The sequence below is a fragment of the Chamaea fasciata genome, unplaced genomic scaffold (genome assembly GCF_029207755.1).
Source record: "Chamaea fasciata isolate MVZ Bird 193981 ecotype frontalis unplaced genomic scaffold, bChaFas1.0.hap1 SCAF_21, whole genome shotgun sequence".
NCBI classification, from domain to species: Eukaryota; Metazoa; Chordata; class Aves; order Passeriformes; family Sylviidae; genus Chamaea; species Chamaea fasciata.
The window spans coordinates 7,634,790-7,662,173 of record NW_027094106.1 but is presented as its reverse complement, the minus strand read 5'-3'; the positions used below and the strand labels follow the sequence as shown (position 1 = coordinate 7,662,173).

The 27,384-nt window shown below is 47.9% G+C and overlaps 2 protein-coding genes across 3 annotated transcripts in view; one reads left to right on the top strand and one right to left on the bottom strand.

Moving 5' to 3' along the window:
- Window positions 1-3,909: 3,909 nt before the first annotated feature.
- On the top strand, window positions 3,910-7,147 carry CENPV (centromere protein V). Its single transcript, XM_066202108.1, has 5 exons — window positions 3,910-4,161; window positions 5,168-5,266; window positions 6,011-6,080; window positions 6,439-6,553; window positions 6,882-7,147. The coding sequence occupies exons 1-5, from the start codon at window positions 3,929-3,931 to the stop codon at window positions 7,004-7,006; spliced, it is 642 nt and encodes a 213-aa protein (XP_066058205.1). The 5' UTR covers window positions 3,910-3,928; the 3' UTR covers window positions 7,007-7,147.
- A 278-nt stretch (window positions 7,148-7,425) lies between these two features.
- PIGL (phosphatidylinositol glycan anchor biosynthesis class L) overlaps window positions 7,426-27,384 on the bottom strand; it is a 52,125-nt gene continuing 32,166 nt past the window's right edge. The window contains exons 3-8 of one of the 2 annotated variants that reach the window (XM_066201831.1): window positions 26,747-26,837; window positions 21,362-21,429; window positions 17,026-17,124; window positions 13,745-13,776; window positions 9,087-9,220; window positions 7,426-8,026 (exon numbers count right to left, since the gene is read on the bottom strand). In XM_066201831.1, the coding sequence (XP_066057928.1) occupies window positions 7,928-8,026; window positions 9,087-9,220; window positions 13,745-13,776; window positions 17,026-17,124; window positions 21,362-21,429; window positions 26,747-26,837 (523 nt within the window). In that variant the 3' untranslated portion in view covers window positions 7,426-7,927. The remainder of the gene's footprint in view (window positions 8,027-9,086; window positions 9,221-13,744; window positions 13,777-17,025; window positions 17,125-21,361; window positions 21,430-26,746; window positions 26,838-27,384) is intronic. The other variant, XM_066201830.1, reaches the window with a different exon arrangement.

Genomic DNA, 27,384 nt, shown 5'->3' with positions numbered 1-27,384 from the left:
GTTTTTATAGCCTTATGCTAAAAATACCTTCACTAAACAAAGTTTTTAAGAAGCCACCGACTTCAGGAGCTGAAAGAAGAAAAACAAATTTGAAGAAGAACAGATTGGTAGTAAAAAGATTAAAATTAGTGATGCTCCTCTCTCTCCCTGTTTGTCTAAAGTGTATTGTAACTTTGTAGGGCACATGGGATTCAGCTTTCAGATCTGTGCTGCCACGATAAACAGGCTAGGGCAGGTCTGGGTGACCCAGGGGGACATGTGAGAGCTCCCCGTGCTCTGCGGGAAGGAGACGTCCAAAGGGCATTTTATGAAGGGCTGAAATCACAGGTTTGTGCCTGCGTGTTGTGCCAGTGAAAGCAACAGCTAATAACTGGGTCTGTTCTAAAGCTCCTTGTCTGCATCGCTCACTCTGCCTCCTGCCCGGGAATGTTTTGGATCCCGTCCAAGCTGCAGTGCAGGGAGGGAGCTTCTTTGTTCGCCTCCTCTCTGCTGCCTCTGAGCACATTTAACTTCTGCTTTATGAGGCCAGGTTTTCCAGCAAAACAGCAGAGAAGTTCCTTGGAAAACAGGCAGACAGAAGAAAAAATGGCAGAAGAAACAGGCAGAAGCACTGAGTCCTAAACCGCTGTTAGTATGTTCAACAGAACCTCTGTAATAGTGAACAAAAACAAACACTGCCAAGGCCGTTCTGAACGGCCCGGGAGTGTCACCTCCTGCGTTTTGTTTTCAGATCCTGCTTGGGTACTTTGATGGTGAGGAAAACGTCCGGAATGTTTCCCCCTCCACCACAGGGAGACTAAAATCCAAGCACTGCCATTTCCCCCGGTGAACAAGCCACGTACTTTGAACCACCTCGGGGTTTTTTTAAGTATGCTGTCAGCTGTACACAACTCCTAGTTCTCTGCTTATTAGATATAAAAAACACCCACAGTTCCTAATTCACTTTCACCCACAAACATGTAGCTGCTTTCAGTGCTGCTTTGGGGATGAAAATGTTCTTACAGGCAGAATTTCAATGCTGGCTGTGAGTCAGGGCTGCAGAGCTGAGTCATTGTTATACAAGCAGAGCTGAGATGGCACAGAAAAGCCCCTTTGTACTTTAACACCGAACACGTCAGCTGCTGTTGGCCTTTGAGCATCACAAGACGCCTACACAGAACCAACTGTAATTTACTGGACTTTTCCTCTTGTCCACCCCATCATCTGTCTGGATAATTCTTCCCTTTTCCATTTTGCCTCTCAAGCTTAACAGCAGATGCATTTTTCATAAAGCTGTTGGCCTCTCCTGAAGCCTGGCAAACGTTGCATCAACTTTGGAAGCAGTGAAATGAGAGCTGTTAACTCTGTGGGCGCTGGGAAGGTGCTGCCCAGGTACACTGACAATGCAACACTTGACCACTGAAATTTAGGGCTTTCAGCTCAGAATATCTGTGGCGTTTATCGTTATCCAGAGTTCCACTGTAAAGCTGTGGAATTGATTATTTATGTGAGACTCATTTTTGTGTTCTGAGTCCTTAGTGATGAAATACTAAACGAATTTAAAAAGAGAAACAATTTCTTTACTATGGAATTTTGCACTTCCATTTTTGTCATCCAGTTCTTTATCCTGAAACATCACAGGGGAACAGAATTTAGCTTCTCAAAACAGTTTCTGCATTTAAAATAGACTGAACTAATTGTGGAGAGGTGCGGAGAGTAACAGATTTGCAGATATTCCATGGACAAACTCATTCCAGTTTTCTCCTGGAACTGCTTTTTGAGCGGTTTGTGGGTTTGTTTTTGGTGGGTTTGTTTTGTTTTGTTTTTGTTTTGTGTGTTGGGGTTTTTTTGTTGTTTTTATTTTTTTGAATGCTGATGGCTCCTGTCTTACAGAGGGTCATTTGTGTGAATCGACATAACGAACCCCTAAAATGAGCTCCTAAAATGACACTCTGGCTTCCAATGTGTTGAGTTCAGTGTTTTTGGGACAGGACAGACCGTGAGTGATGCTGGCCGTGGCCGAGGGGAGATGAATCCCTGCTGCAGTCAGCACAGGCTCAGTGTCAGTGCCTTTCCAGTTTCACCTCAGTGACTTTTTCCTCCCAAAATACGAGGTGACTGACACGTAATCTGGTTTGACTAAAGGTCTGGGAGTGGCTCCGATCAGGAGCTCCAGATGAATTTGTCACGGAGGATGTATTCTCGTGCTTCCATTAGAATGAGTAACCGGAGCAGAGGTTCGCATAAGGGATAACAGGAAATTGAAACTCGGTGCCCTTTCCTATCATCAAAGAGGTGCTGAGCCACAGGATTCTTATGGAAATCCTGCCATGTGCCGTCTCAGGAGGCAGCCTGAACACCGGAGTCACATGTTTTTACAGCTCTTTTCCAGACCAGAGCGCTGATGGATGTTTATTCATCACTGTCCTCTTGCTTTGCCTTGTTCCTGGCTGCCACAGGACCCTTTGGTGCCTCTTTGCCTTTCAAGACTCAGCTTACTTGTTTACATCTTTCCTCTTCTTGGAATGAGCAAGACATTAAGTTCTGTTGACTATAAAATCTTCATCGCATGTCAAACAAAAGAAGTTTCCAGTCCTGCAGCACTCGGCACAAAGTGATTGTGAAGTCTTTAGAGTGATTATTTTCTTCCACAATGGAGTGTGACTTGGACACCTCCAAGTTTTGTACTTTTCCCTGCATCATTAGTTTTACTTGAGAAACAGCACTGGATTTCATTGTTCAAGAATAGTATTTTGTAAGATATTTACCAATAAAGGGGTGATTTCACATTTTTGTTTTGTTTATGTGGTTGATTTTTTGTTTGTTTTGATTTTGGTTGTTTGGTTTGGGTTTGGTTGGGTTTGTTTTGGTTTTTTTTAAGGTATGTACTCTCTTATTTTCAAGGCTTTGGTAACAGAATTAGTGAAAAGCTCTGTGGGCATGGTGTTAGAAGCCATTTCTCTGCAAAGCTGCCACAATGACTTCAAACCCGAGGAAGGCCTAAACGCACTTCCGAAGGCACATCCTGTGCTGTGCAGCAATGTTGTGTGTCAGTGAGGGCTGTTCATAGCAGAGAAGCGAAACATCACAATTCCAGCAGCACCTCTGGTCTGCTGAGCACCTTCCCCATCTGTGAGTATGTGAGGCATCGTTTTCAGAACGAGAGGGGAAAACCTCAGGCTCATGCCTGTGGTAACTGGCATGTCTGGCCTCAGCCTTGGAATCAGAAAATCCTAGAATCCCTAAGGCTGGAAAAAACTTTTAAAATCATCAAGTGCAACTGTTGACCCAGAGCTGCCCAGTCCATCATTGAACCATGTCCCCAGGTGCCACATCCAGCAGTTTCTTGAAACTTCCAGGGCTGGTGACTCAACCACTTCCTTGGTGGTTCTGTGGCCTGTTCCAAGGCCACCGGGTGGCCAGCAGGACCGGGGCAGTGTCTGTCCCTGTGCGGGGCACTGCTGAGGCCACACCAAATCCTGGGGTCAGTTGTGGGCCCAGCACAAGAGGAGGGACATTGAGGGGCTGGAGAGCGTCCAGAGAAGGGAACGGAGCTGGGAAGGGGCTGGAGCCCCAGGAATGAATGGCTGAGGGAACTGGGAAAGGGGCTCAGCCTGGCGAACCAGGAGCTCAGGGGGAACCTTCTGCCTGTCACCAGGTCCCCTGAGAGGAGCTTGTGGCGAGCTGGGATCGTTCTCTTCCCCAGGTAACAAGGAAGGATGAGAGGACACGGCCTCAAGCTGTGCCAGAGCAGCTTTAGGCTGGATGTGAGGAAAAGATTTCTTCACTGCGCGTTCCCCGCGTTGTACCCCGGCCCCTCCCGTGCTCCCCGCGGTTCCGCCGTGTCCCCTCCCGTGTCCCCTCCCGTGTCCCCGCCGTGCCGCCGTTCCGCCCCCCGGGCCGTGCGCGTCGCGGGGGCGCCCCCCGGCGGCGCAGGCGGAGGCGGCGCATGGGGCGCGGCGCGGCGGGCGGCACGCGGCGCTCTCGGAGGGGCAGCGCGGCCGCGGGCGGGACGCGCCGGGCCCGGGGCAGGAATGCGGGGGGAGCCCCGGCCGGGCCCCAGGCGGAGCCCCCCGGGCTCGGCCCCATCGATCTGGGGGCGCAGAGGGGGCGCTGGGCCGCCTTCCAGGAGCGGCACCGGCTGAGCTGCGAGGAGGCGGCGCGGCTGCTGCTGGACGCGTAGTGAGTAACGGCGCCGGGGCGGCCGCTCCGCGCTCCTGCCCGGGGCCCGTTCGCGGCCGCGTTCTCTGCGCGGCACCTGCACAGCGGGGCCCGCAGCTGCCGAGGAGGGAAGGGAAGGGAAGGGCGGCCGGGGGTGGAGTGGGGAGGGAGCGCAGGCATCACGGAAAAAAAAAAAAGAGAAAAAGAAAAAAAGAAAAAAGGTAGTTTACTGTGCTAAAGCTTCCCGAGTTTTACGGCTCTCCCATCGAAAATGCCCTTGGGGGGCTCCGCGAGGCTCAGCTCCTAAATCTCCACCCATTTCCTGTGCTCGCTCCGTGCGGAGCGCGGCACATCAGCAACTGTCCGTGGGTGGCAAAATCTGGGAGGAAAATGGTTTTTTTCCCTTTGCATTTTGCGATTGACCCGCACGGTGACTGCCCAGCTGCTGTGGAGGCGGTTCGGGGAGGGGGAGAAGCACAGGCTCAGAAATTCCTTGGTCATAAAGTTCCTCTGCAATTACAACCCGGAAAATTGAAAATTACAGTATTTCAAATAAAAGACATGTCAAATATTATGTAGAATCCACTTATCTCTGCTTTCCCTAGGTTTTAAATGGAGGAATATTAATGGCGTTGGTGGAACTATGGGGAAAATTGTGGGGAAATTCAGTTCTCAGTTCCAAGCAGTTTGTTTTGAGGTGATATCCTTGATTTCTGTGAAGGGTTGTGTATGGACACAGCTGTAGGGTCAGCACTGTGACCTGGAGTGTGGTGAGGAGCTGTGTTGTACAGATTGGAGAGTCCTCAAAGTGGTGCTCTTCTTTCCTTTTCACCATTTTAATTAAACCACAAAAGCCATCCTCCACCTCATTCTGACACGTTATTAAATACATTTGAGTGGATACATTTCTTGGTGTTCTGCAGCAGCTCAAGACAGAACTGAATAATGTCGTGTATAGCTCTACTGTTCTCTTGGGCAAAAAAACCAAGAGAGGATGATCCCAAAGCTCTGTTGTGTCTCTCTCCAGTGAATACAGGGGTTTGGTGAAGCACACAGGAGGCTGTCACTGTGGAGCCGTCCGCTTTGAGGTCTGGGCTTCAGCAGATCTGCACGTGTTTAACTGCAAGTGAGTTGGTTTGTTCCCTTTCCCAGAGATGAATGTCAGCTCTCTGCTTTTCCAGCCTTAGAGCTAAAGATGAGACAGCTGCAGAACACCCTCTGAGCTGTTTTCATAGGATTTACCCCTAATTATGTCCTGATCCACTATGAGATCAGTGTTGGTGATTTCAGGTGCTGCTTTGGGCAGGACTTCATGTCTCACAGCCAGGCTCACACAGAAAGTGTCAGGAGAGATCTAATGATCCAGGTGCTCAGCCATCTGCTTTCTGTTTCCTCTCATGCAGGGGGCTCAAAGCACATTGGTCTTTTTTTAACTTGTTCTTCTCAAGTGACATTACAGCTCTGACCACATGTGCCTCAAACTAAAACACTCTCTGGTTCCAGTAGTGACCTCTTGGCCTGCAACTCGTTTGCTTCCAGCTCATGGGTGAACCTTTGAACTTTGCTTTCTTGTTTGCAAGGTAATAAATGTTGGCAAAATAGCCCAAGCGTGCTCTGAACCATTAAGTGGATTTCTCAGGGCTAGTCTGTCCTCAAGAGTGTTGTGTGAGATTATCTTATTGAGGTACTTGTGTAGGGTCAGTCTGTTCACAGGTGTGCTCAGCCAAACACTACTGACACCACCAATCCACTTTTGCCACTTACCTCTGAGCCATTCTAGCTGTCAGTGCAATTTCTGTTGTCAAGAAGTCTGATTGCTGCTCTACAACCTGTCCACTTCTTCTAGAAAGCTCTGCTTTTTCTTTTACAGTTGCAGCATTTGCACAAAGAAACAGAACAGACACTTCATTGTGCCAGCATCACGTTTCAAGCTGCTGAAGGTAGAGTAAGAACACAGTAAGAGCATGGCCATGAGCATGAGCAGTGTTATTTATCCTCAAAGAGCCAAGAACAAGCAGTTTTCTGCCCTAAGTTTGGCTGGTTGGGAGAAATGGCTGCATTTTAAGCTGTCTGGTGTGGTTGTGTTGGTGCATCTTGTTTAGAGCTCTGGCAGTTCCTGACTGTTATGGGCACTGGTACAAAGCACAGGGGTTCAGGGAAGGAGCAGGAATGCTCTGAGCTCTGTATCTCAGATAAAAGGAAGGTGGCATTTTAACTTGTGCATTTCTTAGTTACAGGCCCAAAGTAATTAATCCATCTACTTCCATGGAAAACTTAGAGTGCTTTTCCTTTGCTCAGGGTGCTGACAATTTGACAACATACACCTTCAACACACACCGTGCCCAACACACGTTCTGCAAGACCTGTGGTGTTCAGAGCTTTTATACTCCTCGTTCTAACCCTGATGGTTATGGTAGGTACAAAGCAAGCTGTGCTAACCAGAGTTAACCACCAAGCAAACCTTGGATAAAGGCTCCATGGGATGCTGACATGATAGCAATGAGCAGCATGTGTCCTAAGAGTTTGTTCCTAAGGTGTTAATAAACACCTGGAACTGCAGGCTGAACCTGTAGCTCCTCCATAAAAAAACAATCTTACCTATAATGTGTGGGCTTCTTCCTGTGACAGGATTATCATCCAGGCTCCTCAGCTACAGCAGTAGCATTTGCAATTCCCTGAGATGCCCCAGCCATGGAGCAGGCAATCTCCCACATTTTATGTGTACTCTTGTCTTTCTTCAGGAATAGCTCCCCACTGTCTGGATGATGGCACCGTGCAGACCATTATCACAGAGGATATCAATGGCAAGGAATGGGAGAAAGCAGTGAATGAACATAAGACCATCAGAGGCATGTCAAAACCCTGACACACCCTTCAGCAGCCTTGGGAGCACTGCCATGGAACTGCATTCTGGGGTTTCCTGGGTAATGGTTGGTGAAATCAGTCTCTAAATTACTGTTATCTGTTCTCTGTTTCTTAAATAAATCTTTCTATGCTGATTGTCTCATTCCTTTGTCACGTTCAGTTTTTAAACTGCCTCTGCTCTGTAAACCACTGCAGGGTTGCTAGTTTGGCACTTTGCCTTTAGCTGTGCTAAAGTTTTAAATCACAGTACAAAACACCTCATTACAGTCACTTGCACCTCATTCCTGTGTCCTGCTGAGACTTGTGAGCTGATCTTGAGCCCTGTTCTGAATCAAGAAGAGAGCTCATTATTCAGGAGGGACACTGTGAAGGTGGAGCCTGCAACACAATGTGTACAAAAGAAGCAACAGCAAACATCAGTGCAATTAGAAAAAAATGCATGATTTCTGATGTTTTATTTAAAAGCTTCGGCTTTTTAAAGTTCTGGCTGAATAACAAAAGTGGTGTGGTTGTGGTATCTATGGAGATAGCAAGATCTTTGAAAAGTTACTCCTGGAACCTGGATTTTACAAAAGCACCAAGAGAGAGTTGCCAAGCAGTCCTTGCAGCTCTGTCTTCTTGGGGAAACAGTTTGTGCCACATCTTCTCCAGTGCAGAATCCTCCAGGGCTTGATTCCCGATTAAAGTTAATCCAAATTTCTCATCTTATTTAAGCTTCTATGATGAGAAAATAGAGTAGCTGTTAACCCTGTTCTCAGGATATTCAGAAGGAGGTTCACCCAGCCTGGGTTTTGTAGTGTGGAGGACGCCACACAAAGAGCACCCCATCCTGCTGAGCACCTAACACAGGAGTTTTCTTGAGTCCTGGGCTTAGCACAGTGGTTGTTTTGTTCATTCTCTGACCCCTGTGAGTGATGTCCTGTCAGAGCAGGCGCAGTGAATTGACCACCAGGTATCGAGAGAAGAGCAGGTAGAGCTGGCGGAACCAGAGCAGTTGGCTGCGATGGCACCTCATGGCTCTCTAGGAGGAAAAACAGGGCAGAGAGCATTACAAGAACATTCCAAAGCTGATGAGAGGGCACTTTCCTGCTCCTGCTGTGAGGGTCAGTGTCCATTTATAGGACAGCCTGTTTCCAGTGAGCAGGGAGAAGCAGGGGAAGTAGAAGGCTGGAAAGCTCTGGGCCTGTCTGCCCCCAGGTCTGATGTGCTGCTTGATGTTCAGACAGTCCTGCTAGAAAGGACACTTTTTGTGTCACTTCTAACTCCCACTCCTCCCCACATGATCTCAGGCCTGGGGAAGTGTTCACATGCAGGAGCCTGATAGGTGTGTCTGGGAACATCTCTGCTCCTTCTGGCCACACACTGCCAGCTGCAACTGAGTCTATTTATAGTGCACCAGCCTAGAAAGGTCAGATTTCAGGAACAAAAATACATGGGAATAATGAACACCACCTTTATCCAAGCTGTTTCCATAAGTAATTCTATCTTTTAACAGCCTCAGAAGCAGGAAGTCTGTAATTTGTGAATTAACAGCACTGTTTGCTGGGTAAATATTTTCAAGCTGTGGAAGGGGAACTAATCAGATTCTGATATAGGGAACTGTGGAGCAAATGTGTGAGATCCTGTGCAATAAAATAGATTAAAAATGTACAGTAGAGGGAACTTGTGAAGAGCTTTGGACCAAAGTTCACAGGCTGTCTCCATCCTTAGTGGGAGCTGTGATCCAAGGATGCTGTTCCTGCATGCAGTCATGTCAGGCTTTAACAGGCCACTCACATGTTCACAATACTGTGTTGGATCCAGTTTCCTTTGAAATGCATCCTACATCCTAGAGAGTGTAAAACTCAGTGCCCTGTGACTGCCTGAGCTGCAGATCTGCTCAGCCCTGTCCTGTCATGCAGCACATGAGGTAACCTGGCCTGTCCATGTTTTTTAAGTCACTGCAGACATTCCTCAGTGACATTTATAACCCATGGGTACAACTACTTCTGGCATTCCCTGGGAATGTGACACCTGTGACTAAAGAGCTCACCATGATGATGAGCCACTCAAACAGGTCAGGCAGGTGCCACACATCTCACCTTGGCTTGTTCAGTCTCCTCCTCTGTGAGGATGAAGAGAGCATCCCTGGGCAGGAGGCAGGAAATGAGGACATCCAGGAAGGAAATGTACTTCCTGCAGAGATTCACTGATTCCAGCACCAGCACACGGCACCCTGCACAGAGAAAGAAGATAAATATTTCAAAACAACAGCATTCTTGTAAGGTGCCCTTTTCTTCAGGCTCAGCAGCTCTTTGCAGCTTCCCTGTGCTGTTTGCCTTGGGCATCTTTTTTCTGATGCTCCCACCAGGATCTCTTTGTGCCCAGTGCACATCTAAGACCATTTGTATTGGCTCTTATCCTGTATGTGACCCTTTGTTCTGGTCCTTGTTCTGTAACAGCTTGTGGAAAGCAAAGATAGCTTTGAATATCCCAAAAACTGGGTGGTTTTTTTTGCTTAAAATTTAAATTCTTCCTGCATAATTAGGCTCAAATAAATAGGTGCCGATGATTCTCTGAATGCTGACATTATATCATATAATTTTAAAACAGTAGTTTCTGGTTCAGCTACCAAAATGAAATTGCATCTTTCTACTCCAATTCTTAGCTACAGAATAAATATTTACAAGCCTCAGGGATCAAATATTACCTCAGGCAGGCAGTTACACTTTAACAAAGTTCTGAATTCATTGTTCAGTTGTGATGAAGCAGATGAAGGTAACATGTTTCAAGATTCTGCTGATGTTGAAGGATTTTTTTTCTGTTTTAAAGATCCCTTTGAATTCAAAAGTTAATTGCTGGGGGTTTTTTTTACCATGGCTAAATTGTGTTCACTGATGAGTTCAGAGCTACTGATGGTCCCATTAAGAGCCTGTAGCTCTCAAGGGAGCTGCTTTGGGATTTCCTTGGCTTGGAAGCTGCTGTGATTATGTTCCACACTTCCCACACTGTATTAAAGTTTGACAGAAGAGGCCAAAGTCACAGTTTACACAGGTGGTCAGAGATGCAATTCGATTTGCAATGAGATTTCCTTCAGTGAGCCCTGAAACAGTGAAATTACACAGAAGTGATAGAACAAAGCTCTCATGGACTCCCTCTGGCACATCCCCAGGATCTTTCAATTCCTTTCTCGCTTTTCTTTCCTCCAAGGGTGTTGTTCCAACTTTTCAACAGCCTCTCCAAAGCAAGACTGCTTAACTTTTCATGTCAGTACCTCAGAGGGCTCCAGGGCCACGCTCCCCTTCCACTGAAGGGGACATTGGGACCTGACTCCCCAGCTGGTCGCACACAGCATTCACAGGAGTGACTTTCTCCTGCAGCAATGGGCAGGGGTAGAGCCCTCAAGGGCAATCCCCGCGGCGAGCCCGAGCAGAGCGGGAGAGCGGCGGAAAATCCCGGCTGGAAGCGGCGGGCGCTGCTCGGGAGCCGCCGGGAGGTGGCGGCGTCCGCCGGCCGGGGAGGGGACCCGGACAGCGGCACCAGCATCCCTCCCTTCGGCACCGCTGCCTCCAGCACCTCCCGGCCCTGCCACTGTCCCCGCTGCCCCCGGCCCCGCAGGGTCACGGAGCAGCAGCTGGGCAATGCCCCGGGACGTGCGGGAATGCGGGGCTGTGGGACCGGCATGGCCCGGACACTTCCTGACCGCAAACCTGAGCCCCTGTCCCGCTCACGGCCCGGCGGGACAAGGGACAGGCTGAGTGCTCGGCTGCCAGCAGCTCCTGTTGCTCTCCCAAGGGACGCTCTGCAGGCACAAGTGCTGCAGTCGCTCACAGAAGTGCCCTGACACTCCTTTAATCCCATTTGGAGACATTTCTTGTTTCCAAGTAGCAAACTTGGAAGGAAACCTGTGATGTGCCGTGAGTGGGGGCACCAGTCCATTACATTAGGGTCGCAATTTTGGAGACGGGCACATGACAGAACACACTGAAGGTCATGTGGTAACAGTTAAGATTTATCGATGGCTGCCCTTCTTTATAGGGGGCTCAAACCATTCTTCCCCTTCCTCTGCAGAGATCCTCTGGGCTGCTGCTGGGGTAGTTTCAGAGGGAAGAATTAGTACAGTGCTGCTCCTGTGGTCAGCATTCCCAATGGCACCTGTTTGCTTTCCAAACACGGGACAATGGATCTTTCCTTTCCCGGGTGGCTTTAATGGACTCTGGCAATGCCACATCAATTCCTACTCACAGTGATGGGAAGAGAGGCCTGGCACCACTCTCTGAAGCTTGGGCTGCTCTGTTAACCAAATGTGCTCTCCCTCTCCTCATTTTTTTGCCTTGAGAAGTGTTAATTCATGCAGCAATTGCACCCTTTTGTTCCCCAAAGCTCTGCAATAAGGACTCAAAACCATGGCAAGTGATTTCAGCGTGGATGGCTCTGACCTGCTGGGTCCCCCTCGGTCACATCAGGTGAAGTGGTGGCATCCAGCTCCCCAAAAAGAAGGGCACTGTAAGAGCCCTCAGTGTCAGTGATCCAACCAGGATTTCCATGTGCTGACAGCAAAGCCTGCTCTGCATGGCAATGTGAGATGAGATGAAGCAGGGAAGGAATGTACAGTCCAGGGAGAGATGGAAAAGGGTTCAGAGAAGCAGGCTGCTCCCTGCCAAGCAGGGTGAGAGCAGCACTGCCATTGAGGAGTCCTGTGACACCAGCAGGTGAAGCTTCTCAGAGCCTCTTGTGCCTGTGACCTGGGCAGGATGGGATTAGCAGTGTAATGCAACCTCTCCAGGTTGGCAGAAAGGGCAGGATCAATATAGCTCATGGATTAGGCTGAGAATAGAAGTGTGTGAAGCCTGCAGCCTGCTCAGCTTGGCTTTCCACTTCCAAATCACTCAGGCAGCAAGGATGCCTTGAATGAGGAGCTCCTGAGTGAGCACCGTGTGTGCTGCAGGCCTGCACTGCTCCTGATGGAAGCAGACACAGGCTCTTTTGGGAGAGCACTGGTTAGAGCTGGAAGGGGCCAGTGGCAGGGGTGGGAGCACATCCAGCAGTTGTCTTGGCTTCTTGAAACAAGTGCTTGTGCCTGGGCTGGAGAACTTGATTACAGATTATAAAAAGCCTGTTGTGTTTGTGCTGGCTAAAGGCATTAGAAAGCAAAGCAGGATATTTAGGGTGCTCATTTGCATATCACTGAGGCAGTGCAAGGCTTAGCTGGCTTTTGCATTTGCAGGGAGATTCTCTGTGGATTCCCTGATCACATGGGCTTACACAGGCTCACCCACAAACAGCTCCCTCTTACCAAGAGCAGCACAGCACTTTTCCATGGCCTGAACATGCCTTTCAGCTCCATCCAGACAGCCTCAATCCCAGCATCACTCTTGTTTCATTAAGCCCCTCTGATGCACAGCCCTGCACGCCTGCCAGATCAAATTATAAATACTGGGAATTTCAATGAGACTGGAACTATATTTGGAAAGGCTTAGCATAAGCAGCAGCATGGGAGCTCCCAGTTCCTTTGGTGTTTGTAGGTCATGTCAGATGTGATGTAATCAGAGCAGCAAGGCTTGCACAGAGCTCCAGCAGTCTCTTGATGCTGCTGCTGGAGAAATGGAAATGTTCTCTATATGTGGGTCTGTTTCAAAGCTGAATGGATTTGAGGCACAGCTCATATTCAGCACCAGAGTGAAACCTGCATGAGCAGCACATGAAAGTGGCTCGGTGTAGATGGGGCCTGACAGGCAGCAGTGACACAACCACTGCAGCTCCTTGTCCTTTGTGCTGCACCCAGCACACAGAGCCCTGCTGCATCCCAAGGCTGAACAAAGAAAAGGTCCTAGGAACGAAGCTGGCACTAACACTCCTCTTTCATGAACTGGGGAACTGAAGGGACTGGAGTCAGAGCTCAGCTTAAGGGCATTCTGCCATCTTGGCTCATGCTGTCTCATTAGGCCTGCAACTTCCTGCTAGCAGAGAATTAAAACTGATTTGCTGTGACTCATTCAAATCCTACAATGATTTGGGAATTAGCATTAAAGGAACACAGCCTGGATGGCTGCTGAGGGAGCAGGAGGTTGACTGGGTGGGCCTGGCTGAGCCACCTTCCTGTGCTCTGTCCAAAGAGCCGAGTGACAGCCTTGTGCTTAAACGAGGTCCACACATTGGTCCCTGGGCAGGCAGTGTTTGCTGGAGATAAGGGCTGCAGCTCTACCCTAGAAAAGGGGTCAGGAGCAACCTCCTTCTGTACTTTGTTTCTTTTCTTTCCCTACTTGTACAGAGAATTTCTCGGAGATTTTTGCTCACAGGTGGAAGAAGCCACTGCAATTGGTTGTGCCGCTGCAGATTTCAGATTCCTTTCCTGAGCACATTTTGGTGGAGGCTGAACTTGCTACATGCAAGTATTTTTTGCTAAGGTGGGTAATTGTTTCTGAGGCTTTTGTCACAGAAAAGGAAAAAGGCTTGTAAGCAAGATGTGACCAAAAACTCTGTGACTAAGCTGAGGGACCTGGAAAAAGCATTCAAATTCACCCAAGAGGCACAGGCCAGACACTGCATGACACCACTGAGGCAACACAACCCCAAGGGACTGAAAAGTGAGTATAGAGAAGCCTGAACTGGTAAAAAAATTGCAGGACGATAAAAGTTCAGCTGTGGGTTTCACCTGCAGTACAGGGGTGAGTTGGGCAGCTGCAACCCTGGACACAACAGGGATGTAAAGGACTGCAGGGTGGGGAGGTGAGGTGGGAGGGAGGTGATGGACTCCTACCTTCAGGTAGCTTCCCCTCTGAATGCAGGTACCTGTGAAAGAAGAAATACAAGGGGGTCAGCACTCAGTGGAATTACTCAAACCCTGATTTTACAGGAATAAAACCCTGCATGCTAAACCAACCCTTTTCATTTAACACACAGTGCCAAGCGCCAATCTTGTGAGAAATTTCAGGAGCCCACACTGGATGCACCTCACTCTACGCTAAGCCTCACTCCCCACACTATTCTGCCATTCCTTTCCTCATCCTGGCTGCTGGGACACATCACAAATAAGCTCCATAAAACAAATTCAGTCTCAGACTTCCCAAGAGAAACCCAAGAGGCTGCCAAAGGCTGTTCACCCCTGGGAGCACCTCTGGCTGTTCAAGGCCCAGGCTCTGCTCGCCAGGGGTATTGTCTCAGTGGCTGCTCCTCTTTGGGCACCAGCTCTTTTTTCCTAACCCAGGCTGGCACTGGGACATCTGAGAAGCTGCTCTGGCTTTTTGCTCACCAAGACTTTGATCCCTCCATGATTTTGTCCTGGGGAGTCTCTGTAGAAAAAAAAGAACGAGAGGACCAAGAATGGGAGATGTGAATGTTGATGGCACTTCCATCAGGAAGTGTAAGCAAATGACCCTGGGATGGTGAGGGCTTTAGAGGGTGTTAATTTCAATTCCTTTCTTAATTCTCTTGTTTTTCCTGCTCATGGCTTTGGAGTACTTGGGCTGACATTTCCATCCTGAATTTGGCCCACGGCAGGGCTGGGAAGCAGCAGCTCTCCAGCAGATGGCACTCAGGGCTGTCCCACCCAGTCCTGCTCTTCCAGGAGAAAAAGAAATCCAAACAATGGAACATTTGCCAAAAGGAGAAAGGAAATAATAATTTAAAAAAAGTTATTTAACCCTGTGTAATATTTAAAGAGATTGTTATCACCTTATAGTGGTGTATCTAACAAAGGACAATGTGCCAGTTCATGTGTAAATCAGCCAGGATAAAACATGCATTATATGTAAACTGCTGTGTTTCTCCAGTCACTTTCAAACTAGGATTATCTCTGGCTGTTGGTTAAGTTCAAGGAAAAGGATTAGCTACACAGGCCTAGACAAAATAGGAAGCACGGAGTGATGAATACCCAATGCAATACAAAGCAAAAGTCAAGCCAGAAATGCAGGTCATGACAGAACTCAAACAGCAATCAGAAAACATATTTAAACAAATTCTCCTGCTAGTGCTGTCCTCTGCTCCAGAGCCAAAGCAATGCCATTTCCTACTAAACAACTTTGGCCTTGGAACAGGGACTTGGCCACCTTCTGCCCCACCACTCGAGTCTTACTGCTCTGACAAAGATTGTTAAATGTTGCCTTGTAATTTAAATATCTCCATTAATATCTGCTCTGCTCTTCTGCCAGAGGTTTCTTCCCCCACAAGTGGGATCTGGCCACCCAAAGAAGTGATTCAGCACTCGGTGCAGTTAGCAGGGTGGGAACCTTTTAGAATAGGCTTGGAGAGATAAAGGAGCGAGTGGTTGTGAAATTTGGCAAACTCTCTGAAGGCCCAGTGTCTGTTCTGGGTGTGCTGCTCTGCCATGGAGGCACCTTCAAAGCACTGAGCTGCTACAAGAGGGAACTAATAATGACCGTTCCTATCACTGGAAAGAGGAGTGAGAGATCCAGCTCATATGGAAACGTTTCAGCAGGAGCAGGGAGCATCTTCAGCACGAAGAAATGTGATTCAGCAGTAAATTAAGGAGTTTGTGCTTGTGTAAAGGTTCAGGGTGACACAAACTGTGTTTGGTTACTGAAAGGTCCTGAAAGCTGCTGCCAGCAGACCTGTCACTCCTCTGGAAGAACAGGCATTAAGAAATTGCATCTCTCCTCATCCTTTTTGTCCCAATCCAAATGTTTCACTTCTCAGCAAGGCTCAGTGCAGAGCCCTGGGAACGGGCTCCACCCAGCTCTGTGTGCAGAGGAATTGCAGCCTTGCTCATTTGTATTTCTCTGTGGTTGCAGAGAGAGAGAGAAACATGAAGCTCTACCTCCTGCACACGTTCACAAAATGAGCCAATCCTCTCCCAAATCCATCTTCTCACTCCCATCTCCACCCTGCTGGAGTGTCTCCATGGGACACTTCCAAGTAGGGGAGAGGTTGCAGCTCTCAGTTGTTGCCATTTTGGGAATGTTATTTTACAGATTGGACTTGCTGTGGTTTGGGCGAAATGAAAGAGTTTGGCATAAAATCTCAAAAAGTAAAACACAAACAGGCTCTTTTTCAGGAGATTTTTCCATGTGGGTGTTTTTTGTTGTTGTTGTTGGTTTTTTTTTTTTCCCCAGAGAGACTTTTTATAATCCTTTTTAAACATAAAGTGACCTAAGGTGGCTCGTTCCCACCCACTGCCCAAGTGCCAGAGGCTGGTGGATACAGGGCACCTCTCCCTGCACCCTCTCTGTTATGCCTCTGGTAGCTTCAGATCCACAGGGGAGACCCTCTGCAGTGGAGAATTTGGGAAGGCCATGAGACATCCAAAGGCTCCAACCACTTCTGCCCTGCAAGAACTCAGCCCCAGCTCCTCCCTCAAGGCCCAGCTGCTTTGAAGGCTGTTGCTGTCTGCAGCCACCAGCTCCATCTGCTCAGCAGAAACACTGAAATGGCCCAACGCCCTCGCCCTGCAAACTGCAGGGCTGAGCTCACTCCCAAATTCCCTGTCTTTACTCAGGCACCCTCCAGGAAAGGTGTGACTGGGTCAGCTCCTCTGTGGCACTGACCAGTGAAACCTCCCAAGCTGTTCCAAGGAGGAAACAACAAAGTCAAGATGGAGCTGAAACCTCAGTCCTGGGAGCACAGAACTCCTCTGGGGCTCATGCCCACGAGGGTGTGTTACAGTTTGGGTGAAGTTCCGTTTGATGAGAAGTTGTTCATTGAATTCAATGACTTCACTCTCCAAATAGTTTCCCAAGCCAGAGGCAAAACCCTTCACTGAACTGACTGCTGGCTGCTGTGGAGCACTGGGGAAATACAGTTTTGAAGAGCATGGCAAAGAATGGATGTCTTAAAGCTGCACTGGGGCTCCATTTAGGATCCCAACCTCTAGTCTGCCCAATTAATCTGATGAAACAGATGTGAAGGAGGAAGAACAGGCAGTCTCCTAGGAATCACAGAGACATTAGAAGGCTATACTTGCCAGATGTTGGATGCTTGCTCCCTGGAACGTCTCCTCCCTCCCTAACAGGACTTTCTGGCTCCATTTCCATGCACCCTGAACTACACAGTGGAGCAACACTTTGTTCAACACTCTCTACTCACACGTGGGGCAGTGGCAAAAGACGGTTCTGCCAGTGGCAATCCAGAGGTGTTCCAGCTGTCAGAGCTGTCCCTGGCTCTGTGCTCTGGGCGTTGCACTGTCTGGGAGAAGAAGAATGTGCAGTGTCACTGCTCCCCTCACTGCCAGCAGCCCAGTGACACAGGGAAGGACACTCCTTGACGCTGTTTCTCTGGGGGAAAAACCCTTCTTCAGGGGGAATCCCTTCTGTGCTGGTGCTCCATGCTCAGCTTTAATCCTGGTGGCTCTCCACAGTGTCATGGAAGGGCACTGGGATGAATGAACTTGATCAAATAAAGGAGTGAGGGAAAGGGATAAAGGAATGAGATAAAATCTAGAACTACATATCCAGCTATGGGATAAATGCCAGGGCAGAGAGCTTTGAGGGGAAGTCTCAAGGACAGACAGCAGAGTACAATTCTGTCTCAGCCTTTTGGGGACAGTCTGGCTGCAACCACAGCCATCACTCACAAGTTCCCCCAGGACATTTAAGATCAGTAAAACAAGTGAGAAGTGCATGGGCTGCAGCTGCTGAAAGGAGGGAGAGATCTTCCAGCCCCACACTGTAAGAAGGCACCAAATAAAAATGGCAAATGGGATATCATTCACTGTTATCAAGCTAATCACCCAAACCCAGCTTCCTCCCTGTCCTTTAAGACCTGGCCTTGGAAATTCAACAGAAACTCACAGCAGAACTGTGCTTTGTTGGGGTGGGATGCAGTTGGTGGCCTCTGAGAATGGCTCCCACCAAGTGGGACTGGCTGGACACTGCTCTGCTCATTGTTTCCATACACGGATTTGCAGCTGGCATTTAACCAACCCTCCTGTTCCAGGGAGCCTCAGGGCAGCCCCTCTGCACAATGTCCACGGCATTCAGGAATGGGGCATTCAATGGCCAGGCTGGGACATGGAAGTGCAACAAGGCATTGGTGGCACTCAGGCTGCATCCTAATCAACTGCTGAGTGATAAAGCTCCCAAATATTATCCCTGCACAGCCTCATTTACAACCTGCCACAGAGCTGGCAAATGTTAAAAAACATCCTGCAGGACTGAGAGGTGTTTTTCCAAATGGAATTGACGAGAATAGGCTCAGCTAATGATTCCTTGATGTAGCTTTTTATATGGCATCATTGATAGAAGTTTTATGGATGCAGTTGCTATAACAACATAATGCACAGTGGTTAAATATAGCAGCTCCTATTTTCCACTCAGTTTGCTCTGCCCTAAGCAGACAAGACTATTCTTTTCTGTTCTAGCTGGGCTGAAATGGATTTGATAGCTCACTAAAGAAAACAAGTGGTACAGTCCTTCCTCCTCCTCCTCACAAAGATGATTCCTCTCCATCCTAAGCAAGCCAACAACAAACCCAACAGCCCCCCATTTGCCAGGCTCCTGGGCAAGAGGGGTTATTTAAAATCAAAATGCACAGTGACTCATGCAAAACTAAACCACCTTGATATTACATGTGATCTCAGTGCAGGCACTGTCATGTCAGCGTGCAGGAAAGAGAGGCTCTCCAATATTCCTGTCACACAGTATTTACCAAGCTCATTACCACAGTGCCTAGTGACTGGCCAAATGCTGAGGGGGGATAAAGTGACCTGAATGTCACTCAAGACCTGCGCTTCCTTGTGGATGAGTGTAAAGGACCCAACCTCTCATGGCCACAGGGAAAGCTCCTGTTTTGGGGGATAAGAGAGGATGATGTTGCCAAATCAAGCTACAGAAGATTGCTTCCAGTTCTCCCTGCTTTGCTGCAGTGGGTTTTTCTTGGGTTTGGGCTGGGGTTTTTTTTCTGTCTGGAAGCCAAAACTGAAATACTCCCAGGGGAGACTGAAATCAAATAGCAATTTGTGTTCCTCTCCCATCCTGTTTTTTCTTATTTTTCCCTTGCAGAAGAACAAATCCATGCTTGAACCTTGGCATTTCCCAGTTCCTCCCACTTCTGAAGGCCAGGCAGGCACACAGCAGCAGCTGGACTCCTGTAAGCTGTCAAGAGGAAGGCTGCTGTAAGGGAAAGAGCTCATTTCTTCTGAGTAGTTCCTGCTCCTTTGAACATAACCTGTGTTCCAGACACTGAAAAGAATATTTATGCCCTTAGCAGACAGTACTGAGCATCTGCTCAGCTATGACCATTTTCTGAACTGTTTTATTCCTTGAAGCTGTTCAACAATTTGCACCTCCTGAAGCGAGGAGTTGTGGCAGGGGTCACAGAGCCTGTTCTACCCCTGCTTTTGCAGCAAGTCATCTCATGGAAGTGGGCACAAGCCTGTCTCCCAGAGACTGGGAGCGTCCAAAAGAGCTGAGGATCACTGCAACAGCCCCCTGCTTCATCTTTTCCTCCACTTTTCACAGTGGAGGCAAAACCCTGCAGGACTTGTTTAAAGATGGTTAATAAATACACTGCAGACGATACCTGGAGGGGAGAGGTCGTTTGCTTTTCTCCTGCCATGCAGCACTGGGGCCCCAGGGGCAGCCACTGCTGCTCTGCAGAGCTCTGCTGGCACAGGGGGACACAGGAGAAGCCTCAGTTTATGCTCCCAGAGCTGCCTGTACTGGCCAACATGTGAGAACTCATCAGGGCACTGAGAGTCAGGAGTGATACAGTCACGCTCTACTTCCTCCATAACACAAACTGAAAAATAATGAGGGCAAGCAAGCCACTAAAAATAAACTTAACCTTTCAGCAGCCACGGCATCACTCCTGCCACATGCAGATGATGGGGCTACCATGATTAATTCTGCTGATTCAGGACTGGAAGGGAGACAAGACACAAACCAGCCCTTAGTTAATGAGGACTGCTCGTGCTCTGGTGTCCCTATCAACATGGATCTCATCAGCCCCGACAGTGTTCTGCTCTAGCTGAGGACCGATGCAAAGCTCTGGGTTCAAGGGAATTGTAGACAATGAGCATTTCCTGCTAACATGCTCTGAACAAGAAGAGGGTTAAACCTCACTGCACACACAGGAGACATAAAGCATGGAGGTGGGAAAGTGATTTCTGCACAGCCACAAAGTAAGACAAGAGTAGAAATGGGATCAAAATCAAGAGTTTTCCTTAAATTTCTCACTTGTAACTCAGCTACTAACTTGTTTTCCAATCATCTCTTCAGGATGGAGGAGGACACCTAAGAACCTGCCATTCTTTCCTCTTTGTAGTTCATAAAGCAGTTGAGGGAGCGAACAGAGGTCCAGGCAGCTGGAAGCTTTTTAGTCCCTCTGTGCCAACGGTGTGAGCACTGGTCATCAACCTCTGCTCCTCAGTCATCAGCCTCTGCTCAACCTCTGCTCACTCCTCAAACTGTGCCTGAAACCATCTCCCCACTCAGCCCAAACAAAGACACTGCTGGCTTTAACTCCACGCCCTCTCCTCTGTTAGGCTATTTCAGAAGTTCCTGGGAAAAGCCACGATCCCTCTCTAACACTGAATTCCAGCCATCAAAGCCCTCAGCATCTTCCCAGAGGAGCTGAAGGTCCCAGTATGGGTTCTGTGGCACTGCAGCTTTCTCTGGGCAAGTGAGAAAGGCAAATCGCTGTGATGTTGTCAGCAAGGAGAGCCAGAAGAATTTGTTTATTTGAATTGCACAGATGATTCAGAAAACAAATGGGTGCTATAAATACAAAGCTATACTTGCAAAGAGTTCTTCTCATGCCTGGGAAAGGCAGGGGCAGCTCTGGAGGAGAACTCTCTAGGACACAGTGAGGTCTGAATGAGCAGAGGGTTTAAGTAAAATACAGTGGCTGTCTTGCCAGCAAAATTTGAGTGATTTTAATAAAGGGATTTTCTTACTATTAAACTCACCATCACAGCACGGAGACAGAAGGTCCCATCATGTAAGGAATAAAACGGTGAAGGAACTAAAGGACTCTTCGTAAAAATGGTAAATAGGGACAGCTCCAGTGAGAGAGCAATGTTCCTGGGGCAGAGAGGTGAATTCGGGTACCTGGCCAAGCTGGCAACATCCTCTGGTGGAGAACTTTCCAAAAGCCACCTGCCACCAGCTCAGGCATCAGGTATTCACACACTCCCCTCAAAGCAGAAGTGCAAAGTGATCTGTGGCATATTTTAGTGGGATCAAGGACAGGAAGAGCAAAGAGGGCCCAGTGAAAGGGAGACTGGCAAGGTCCCAGCTGATGGAACACTAAAAGAGGCTGTAGGTTACTTCCAGAGCTGTGGCAGTTTCTCCAGAGTCCCACAGCCTGGCACTGAGTTGGAGGAGTGAAGGGAGCACTGGCCCTGGTTCTGCTCCCACAGCAGCACCACGAGGACCCTGCACCAGCCCAGGGAGGCACCCAGAGAAGTCTGCAGACATTTTACCTGACAGCAGAGTAGACAGAGATGTGGTTGGCATGGCCACTCACTCCTCCCGCATCAAACGTCACCACCTGCAATAAAACCACACAACAAGAAGCATTTAGGAGCAGGAGGAGGAGCCTCTCCAGTTCCCAAATCTGACATCCAAGCCCTGTCCCAGCCCCTCGTGTCTAACGAGTTGTTTATGTGTTGCACAATGAGGCCTTGTGTGTGAACTCCTCATGCCACAGAAACACAACCAAACAAACAAGCCACTCTGGGACTGGATGACTACACAGCCTAACAGCTTGAACAACAGAGAGATGACAAAGATCGTGTCCCCACTGGCAGGATGCACTTGTTACTTATTACCAGGGCAAAAGGTCACTTTCAAAGTGATCTGTTGCAAATGTGTTCCTGACCCGAGAGGTCCAGCTCTGTGAATCACTCCTGGGTCTGAGAACATCCTCCAGTGCCTGTGGATGTCAGGGTGAAGCTCTGGTTTGCTGTGCTGTGAATCACGACATTGCTGCAACAGGATCCACACAAGCACGACTGTCCTGGTTGTAATGAGGCTTCACCACAGAATAACACAGTGATAATCTGATAGGAGAAAAAGCCTTTTTTAAACAATCTGAATGCATTTTTGTACAACCAAATCAGGCTTTTCGCTGAATGAGATTGTATAGTTAATTGATTCTCTGCAGGGAGAAATGGAAACTCCAAAACGCAGAAGTAATGTGTGAACACAGCACTGACCAGGCAGTGTCCAGAGCACAGAACAGCCCTCAGACTCACCAGCAGTGTGTCAGGGCTGAGGCATCACCCTGGGGACTCACTCCCTCTGTGGGGCTGTGCAATGGGGACTTAAAGGCTCCCAGTTCCAACCAAGCAGCACAGGGTGTAAGAGTGGACAGGGAATGTGTGCCCATCCACTTTCCAGGGAGTGAAGGTGGCAGTCCCTGGACAGTGCAAAGCTTTGGGAGATGCTTGCCCTGGGAGAGGCCCAGCAGCAGAGCTCTCCACAGCTCCCTTCTCCAGGACCAGGAAGAAATCATCAGCTCCCACGTTTCAGGCAATGTTTGCTTCCTTGCCAGCTCGTTCTGTCTTCAGGGAAGGAAATGCTACAGCCTTGCTCACTCACTGCACCTCCCTTCTCAAAATCTATTTTATATGCAGGGCCTGGAGCACTGGGTTAGAGATCAGGGGAAGATCAAAAGCCACCGTGCCCGTCCTGCAACTTGCTCCTCCACCCTCCAGGAGGAGAGGCCTCTCAGACAGGGATATTGAGTCAAGAGGGAGAGGAAACACAGAGGCAGTGATAAGAAACACTTCAAAACCCACAAACTTCACACAAGCCTGCTTATAAACCCACCCACCCAAGACAAGCCCGCAGTTAGACTTTCCACTTTGCCCAGCGGCTGCCAGCAAGCACCAGGTTGCTTTTTGCTGGCTGGAACTGGTGGGACCAAAAGTGGTTTCATTCACCTACAAAAAAGCATTTTTTTTGTCAACCTCTATTTTATGAGGAGAAAAGGGATGTGTTTAACCTTGGCTGCTGCTGCACTAGCAGAGAGCTCTGCAGGGCCTGCCATGGTGCTGAGCCCTTCCCATGGATATCAGCTTTTGGAGGAGCTCATCTGCAAACACATGAAATTCAGCACAGTTCAAGGTGAGAACAGCACCCTGGACTTGACAGATAAGAAAAAAACCACACTCTGAAGTCACTGCTACTTAGAGTGGTACTTCCCTAAGATGACAACATACCCCACTCACTGCAGGCAGAATAAATTCCTGTTCAGGTGGATAACAATGTGAGTCTGATAAGGGCTGGACATGCACTAAATCTTTTTACTCAAAGGAAACAGAAAGAGGGTTTGCCTCTTCTGCCTGGTCCCTGATTTTCACATAACCTGTACAAACAGAACATTTTTAAGAGCAGCACCCTACTGTCAAACGTGGTTGAAATTAGCCAATGGGCTCTGAAGTCTTTTGAAACATGCATGTGCACTTACATATAAATACAATTGCATTATTCCTGTTTCCTTAGGAAATCAAGCTAAAAACCCCAGAGCAGCCAAAACACACATTTTTTTCTTCTGCGGAGGTTACAAGAGAACAAACCAGAAGACTGAGATAAGAGACTTCAGTGAACAGACTAAATAAACTAATAGTTGTTTTTATAAAACTGGCTCGGGCCAACTGTGGGAGCAACAAGGCTGGGTTAGGAAATATTCTTGACATGGAAATTATCTGTTCAGAAACACCTTTGGAGGTTTTTCTTCTCCTCATCTGTTTTGAAATAGAAGCTGCTGAGCTTATGTAATGTCTGAACCAGCTGAAGAGACTACACAGAGCCCATTTTCAATTGCTGTAGTCCAGTTTACCATTAGGACACTTACACCTGAATTGCCTGTCTCTTCAAATAAATGAATTTTTAAGTACAATTCCCAAGGTATCTGCACGGTGATTCGGCCAAGATGGCATTGCCTTTGTCTGATCCCTCTCAGCACACATCTGGCTCTGGGACCGCAGGGATGTCCCACCCTAAATATATCATATATCACCTAAATATCTATTTAAGTCATCTAACAGCGCTCTGATTCCACAGCACCACTTAAAGCAGGCAGCAATCACATGTAAATCAATCCCTCTGGCATCAGGGATTCATTTCATTGATAAGGAATTTGAATTTCTTTCTCACATGCTGAAGATATTTTCACACGGGAGCATTTGCTCCTTCCACACGGTGCAGCTCCTGCTGGGCTGGCTTTTAACTCCTAACCTGAACCAGGCTGATGATGAAATCAAGCAAACAATCAAGACAGGATGAGAAAACCTGAACATCTTCAAAGTGTCTGGGTTAAAAACAGGCTTAGCCAGTTCTGGGAGCGAAAGGCTGGGATAGTAAATATACTTCATGTGGAAATTATTGCTCAATGAAATCTTCAGGGCAAGAGGGAGTTCCCTCCCCACACCTGTTCTGAAATGGGAGCTGCTGCTGTTGCTGGTTTTTCTTCTGGGTGACCTTGGTATTCAGGAAATGGAGCTTTCACTAGTGGAAGCCAGAGCAGCAGCCAAGAGAAACAGGTCCAGAAATCCCTTCCGGAGAGGGGAGAGCACAGAGGAAATTACTCAATTACCAACAGAAGAGAAAACTCCTGAGAGGTCTGGAGTCCATGATTCCTCCCCACACCTCAAAGCTGAGGTTCTTCTCCTCTCCCTGGTGTCACACAGTGCTTCAAACACAGCACACATCTGCTGTAGGGACACAAAGGTCTCTGCTTCTTAATAAGGGCCATCCCTTAAAATGCCACAGCAAGCAACTCCACTTCTCATGGCCTTCCCCTGAGCATCTCTCCTTACACTCCCAGAGGCCAGAGAGATACAAATTCCCTTTGAGTCTCTTCTGAGTTTGGAGATGTCTTTTGTGTGTGATTTAGGAGCAACAAGAGCCTGCCTGGAGCTCACACAATACTGTGTATCTTCTTGTTTTACACACCAAAACACTTTCTAATCTGGATCAAGACAGAGCAGCCTTGGCTGCCTCTCCCTGCAACACTGGCTTTTGCTTGTAAATCCAGCAGGCAGGAAATAATTTCCAAAGTCTATAAATTAGTTTTGGCTTCAAGTACACCAACCATTAATTTCTGTGTCTGCACTATTTAATGTAGAGCTTGGATGAAATATGTCCCTGTAGCTCCCAAAAAGATTGAGCTACTCCTGGACTTGCAGGGCAATTGAACAAATGAGCAACCACGTAATGGGAGGAAACTGCACAGAACATGTGGGACTCTTTGCCTTGCAATCCTTCCTTTCAGACATGCTGGAATTTCAGCCCCTGCTCCACTGCCAGATGGCACACAACATGTTCTGTAAATAAAGATAATAAAGATATCATTGTCCATGCTGTGACTACTGGGAGAACTGGGGAAAGTTTTCCCACTGGGATAACTACAACAATACACACCTTCCAGTCATGTTGACTCCACTGAGTTGGTCTGAAACTCCGTCAGTTCTTAGTTTTTTCAAGGATCTTTTAATATGTTCAGCCAATTCTATCAATTTCAACATTATTGAAAAATGGACTCAATTTACCTTTCAAGGCAAGGCCGTTGGTTTAGGACAGCAGAGATATCACAGAGAGCAAGCTCTGAAGTTTTAAATTGCAGGATGTTTAACAAAGGTAATTAGGTACTTCTCTTGCTGTTGTTGGCAAATCCAGTCTGCCCCTAAATGAACGGTATTACAGCAAACACCTGAGACCTGTGTGATTGCTTGGGACACTTCAAATAATGAACATTTCCAGAGCACTTCATTACCAGCAGCCCTGAGAAGCTGCTCCAGCTGCCCTTGGTGCTGCTGCTGTGTCCTGCTGCAGTGATTTGTCCTCGGTGCTGCTCAGTGAAGAGCTGATGGGATGCAGGGGCTCCCATCCTGGCAGGAAATGTTTCTTGCTCTGCAAACCCCACATTTCACTGCTCAGCTCAGCTCTGTCAATGGCAGACCCCAGCCTCCCCCAGCACAAACAGCTGGAGTTTAATTTTCCCCGAGGCAAAGATCTAATCCTTCCTAACCATCCAGGGGAGTTCTGGTGCTTTCAGAATTTCCTCTGGGGTTTTGGTGCACTTGTCCCTGTGCCTCTGAGAGTCACAAACATGCAATACAAACCCTCCTGTGTTTGGAGCTTTCAGATTAGATTAAAACCTATCTATTCAGGGGGCCAAAAGGGACAAAAGGAGTCCAGGAAAACTGCATTTGTCTCTGTGCACAGCAATGAATTTCATGGAAAATTAGCCTCAGAATCAATACAAAGTTGGATGCATGATGCTGGTTTTGTGCTCGTGGGGCTTTCATGCTACAGGAGATGTGGTTTCTTGTTTTGTGAAGTGCTGAAAGGCTTTGAGAGTTCCGTGATTTTGCTGCTAATCAGTGTGTGACAGTGCCATGCCTGATCAAAGCAGGGTTCAACAGAGAAGAACAGAACGCAACCCTTTCCATGCCTAGGCCCTTATTCCTGTTCTGTGGGAAAAAAACCCCAAACTATTCCAGTGCCAGGAAATCTCCCCAGTTTAATATTCTCCAATCCTGACCTATAACCCTGCTACTCAACTCTCCAACACACATCTGCCAATGGGCTTCAAATCTAAGCCTAAACCTAAGCCTAAAGCCCAAATGGGCTCTCTCCAACACCACATGGTTACTTTAAAATGCAGAATCCATTTGAAGAGTTGGAAAAGCGAAATTCCTACACTGCTCATTTTTCACTGGGAAGCAAAGAAAGCTCTCCTGAGAGAGAGCTTAACCTTAGAGACTCCAAAGAAAGCTTCCAGAGGGAAAGGCAAAGCCCAGAACAGCGGCTCAGGAGTAATTTGGTAATTGCCTGTGCTGCAGAAAGTGTCACATTACCAGGTCGATGTTCTTGGCTTCTATGTGCTTCAGGACAAGGGTGGCGAGGAGCTGTGTGTCCCACTCCACAGCAGGATCATCCGGAAGATCCCTGAAAATGAGAAGAGCAATCGGTCACTCCACTGCTGAGGACTTTGTGAAGACCAGTGTGGAAGAGAGAGATCATCATAACCACAGAATGAAATCAAGATAGATTTATTTACCATATAAAACCACTGAACCTTACTTCAGAGTCTTACAGGCTTGGATACTGGAGGGTTGAAGCACCCTCCTCATGGATTTGCCAAGCTCTCCCTTCCCTCTTACCACCAAGGCAGACTTTCTGACTGCTTTACTTCAAGCAACATCTATTTTGTAAATTCTTTTTCTTGATTTATCCCAATCAAATTTAAAACCCCTTTAAAAACACATTTTTCTGAAAGATTTCCCAGTCCTAATCTACTGGGGAACTACACTGGGAAGGTACCAAGCAAACTCCTGCTGTCCTTTATTCAGGAATAATCCATTAACCACAACCAGAGGACAGTAGAGTTGTAATTATATGGCTTGGATTTGATAGTAGCTGTTCATGTATTTATTTTGTGCTTTGCATACCCAGCTGGTATGCAGAGCATACTGTGACTGAACTCCCTGCCTGG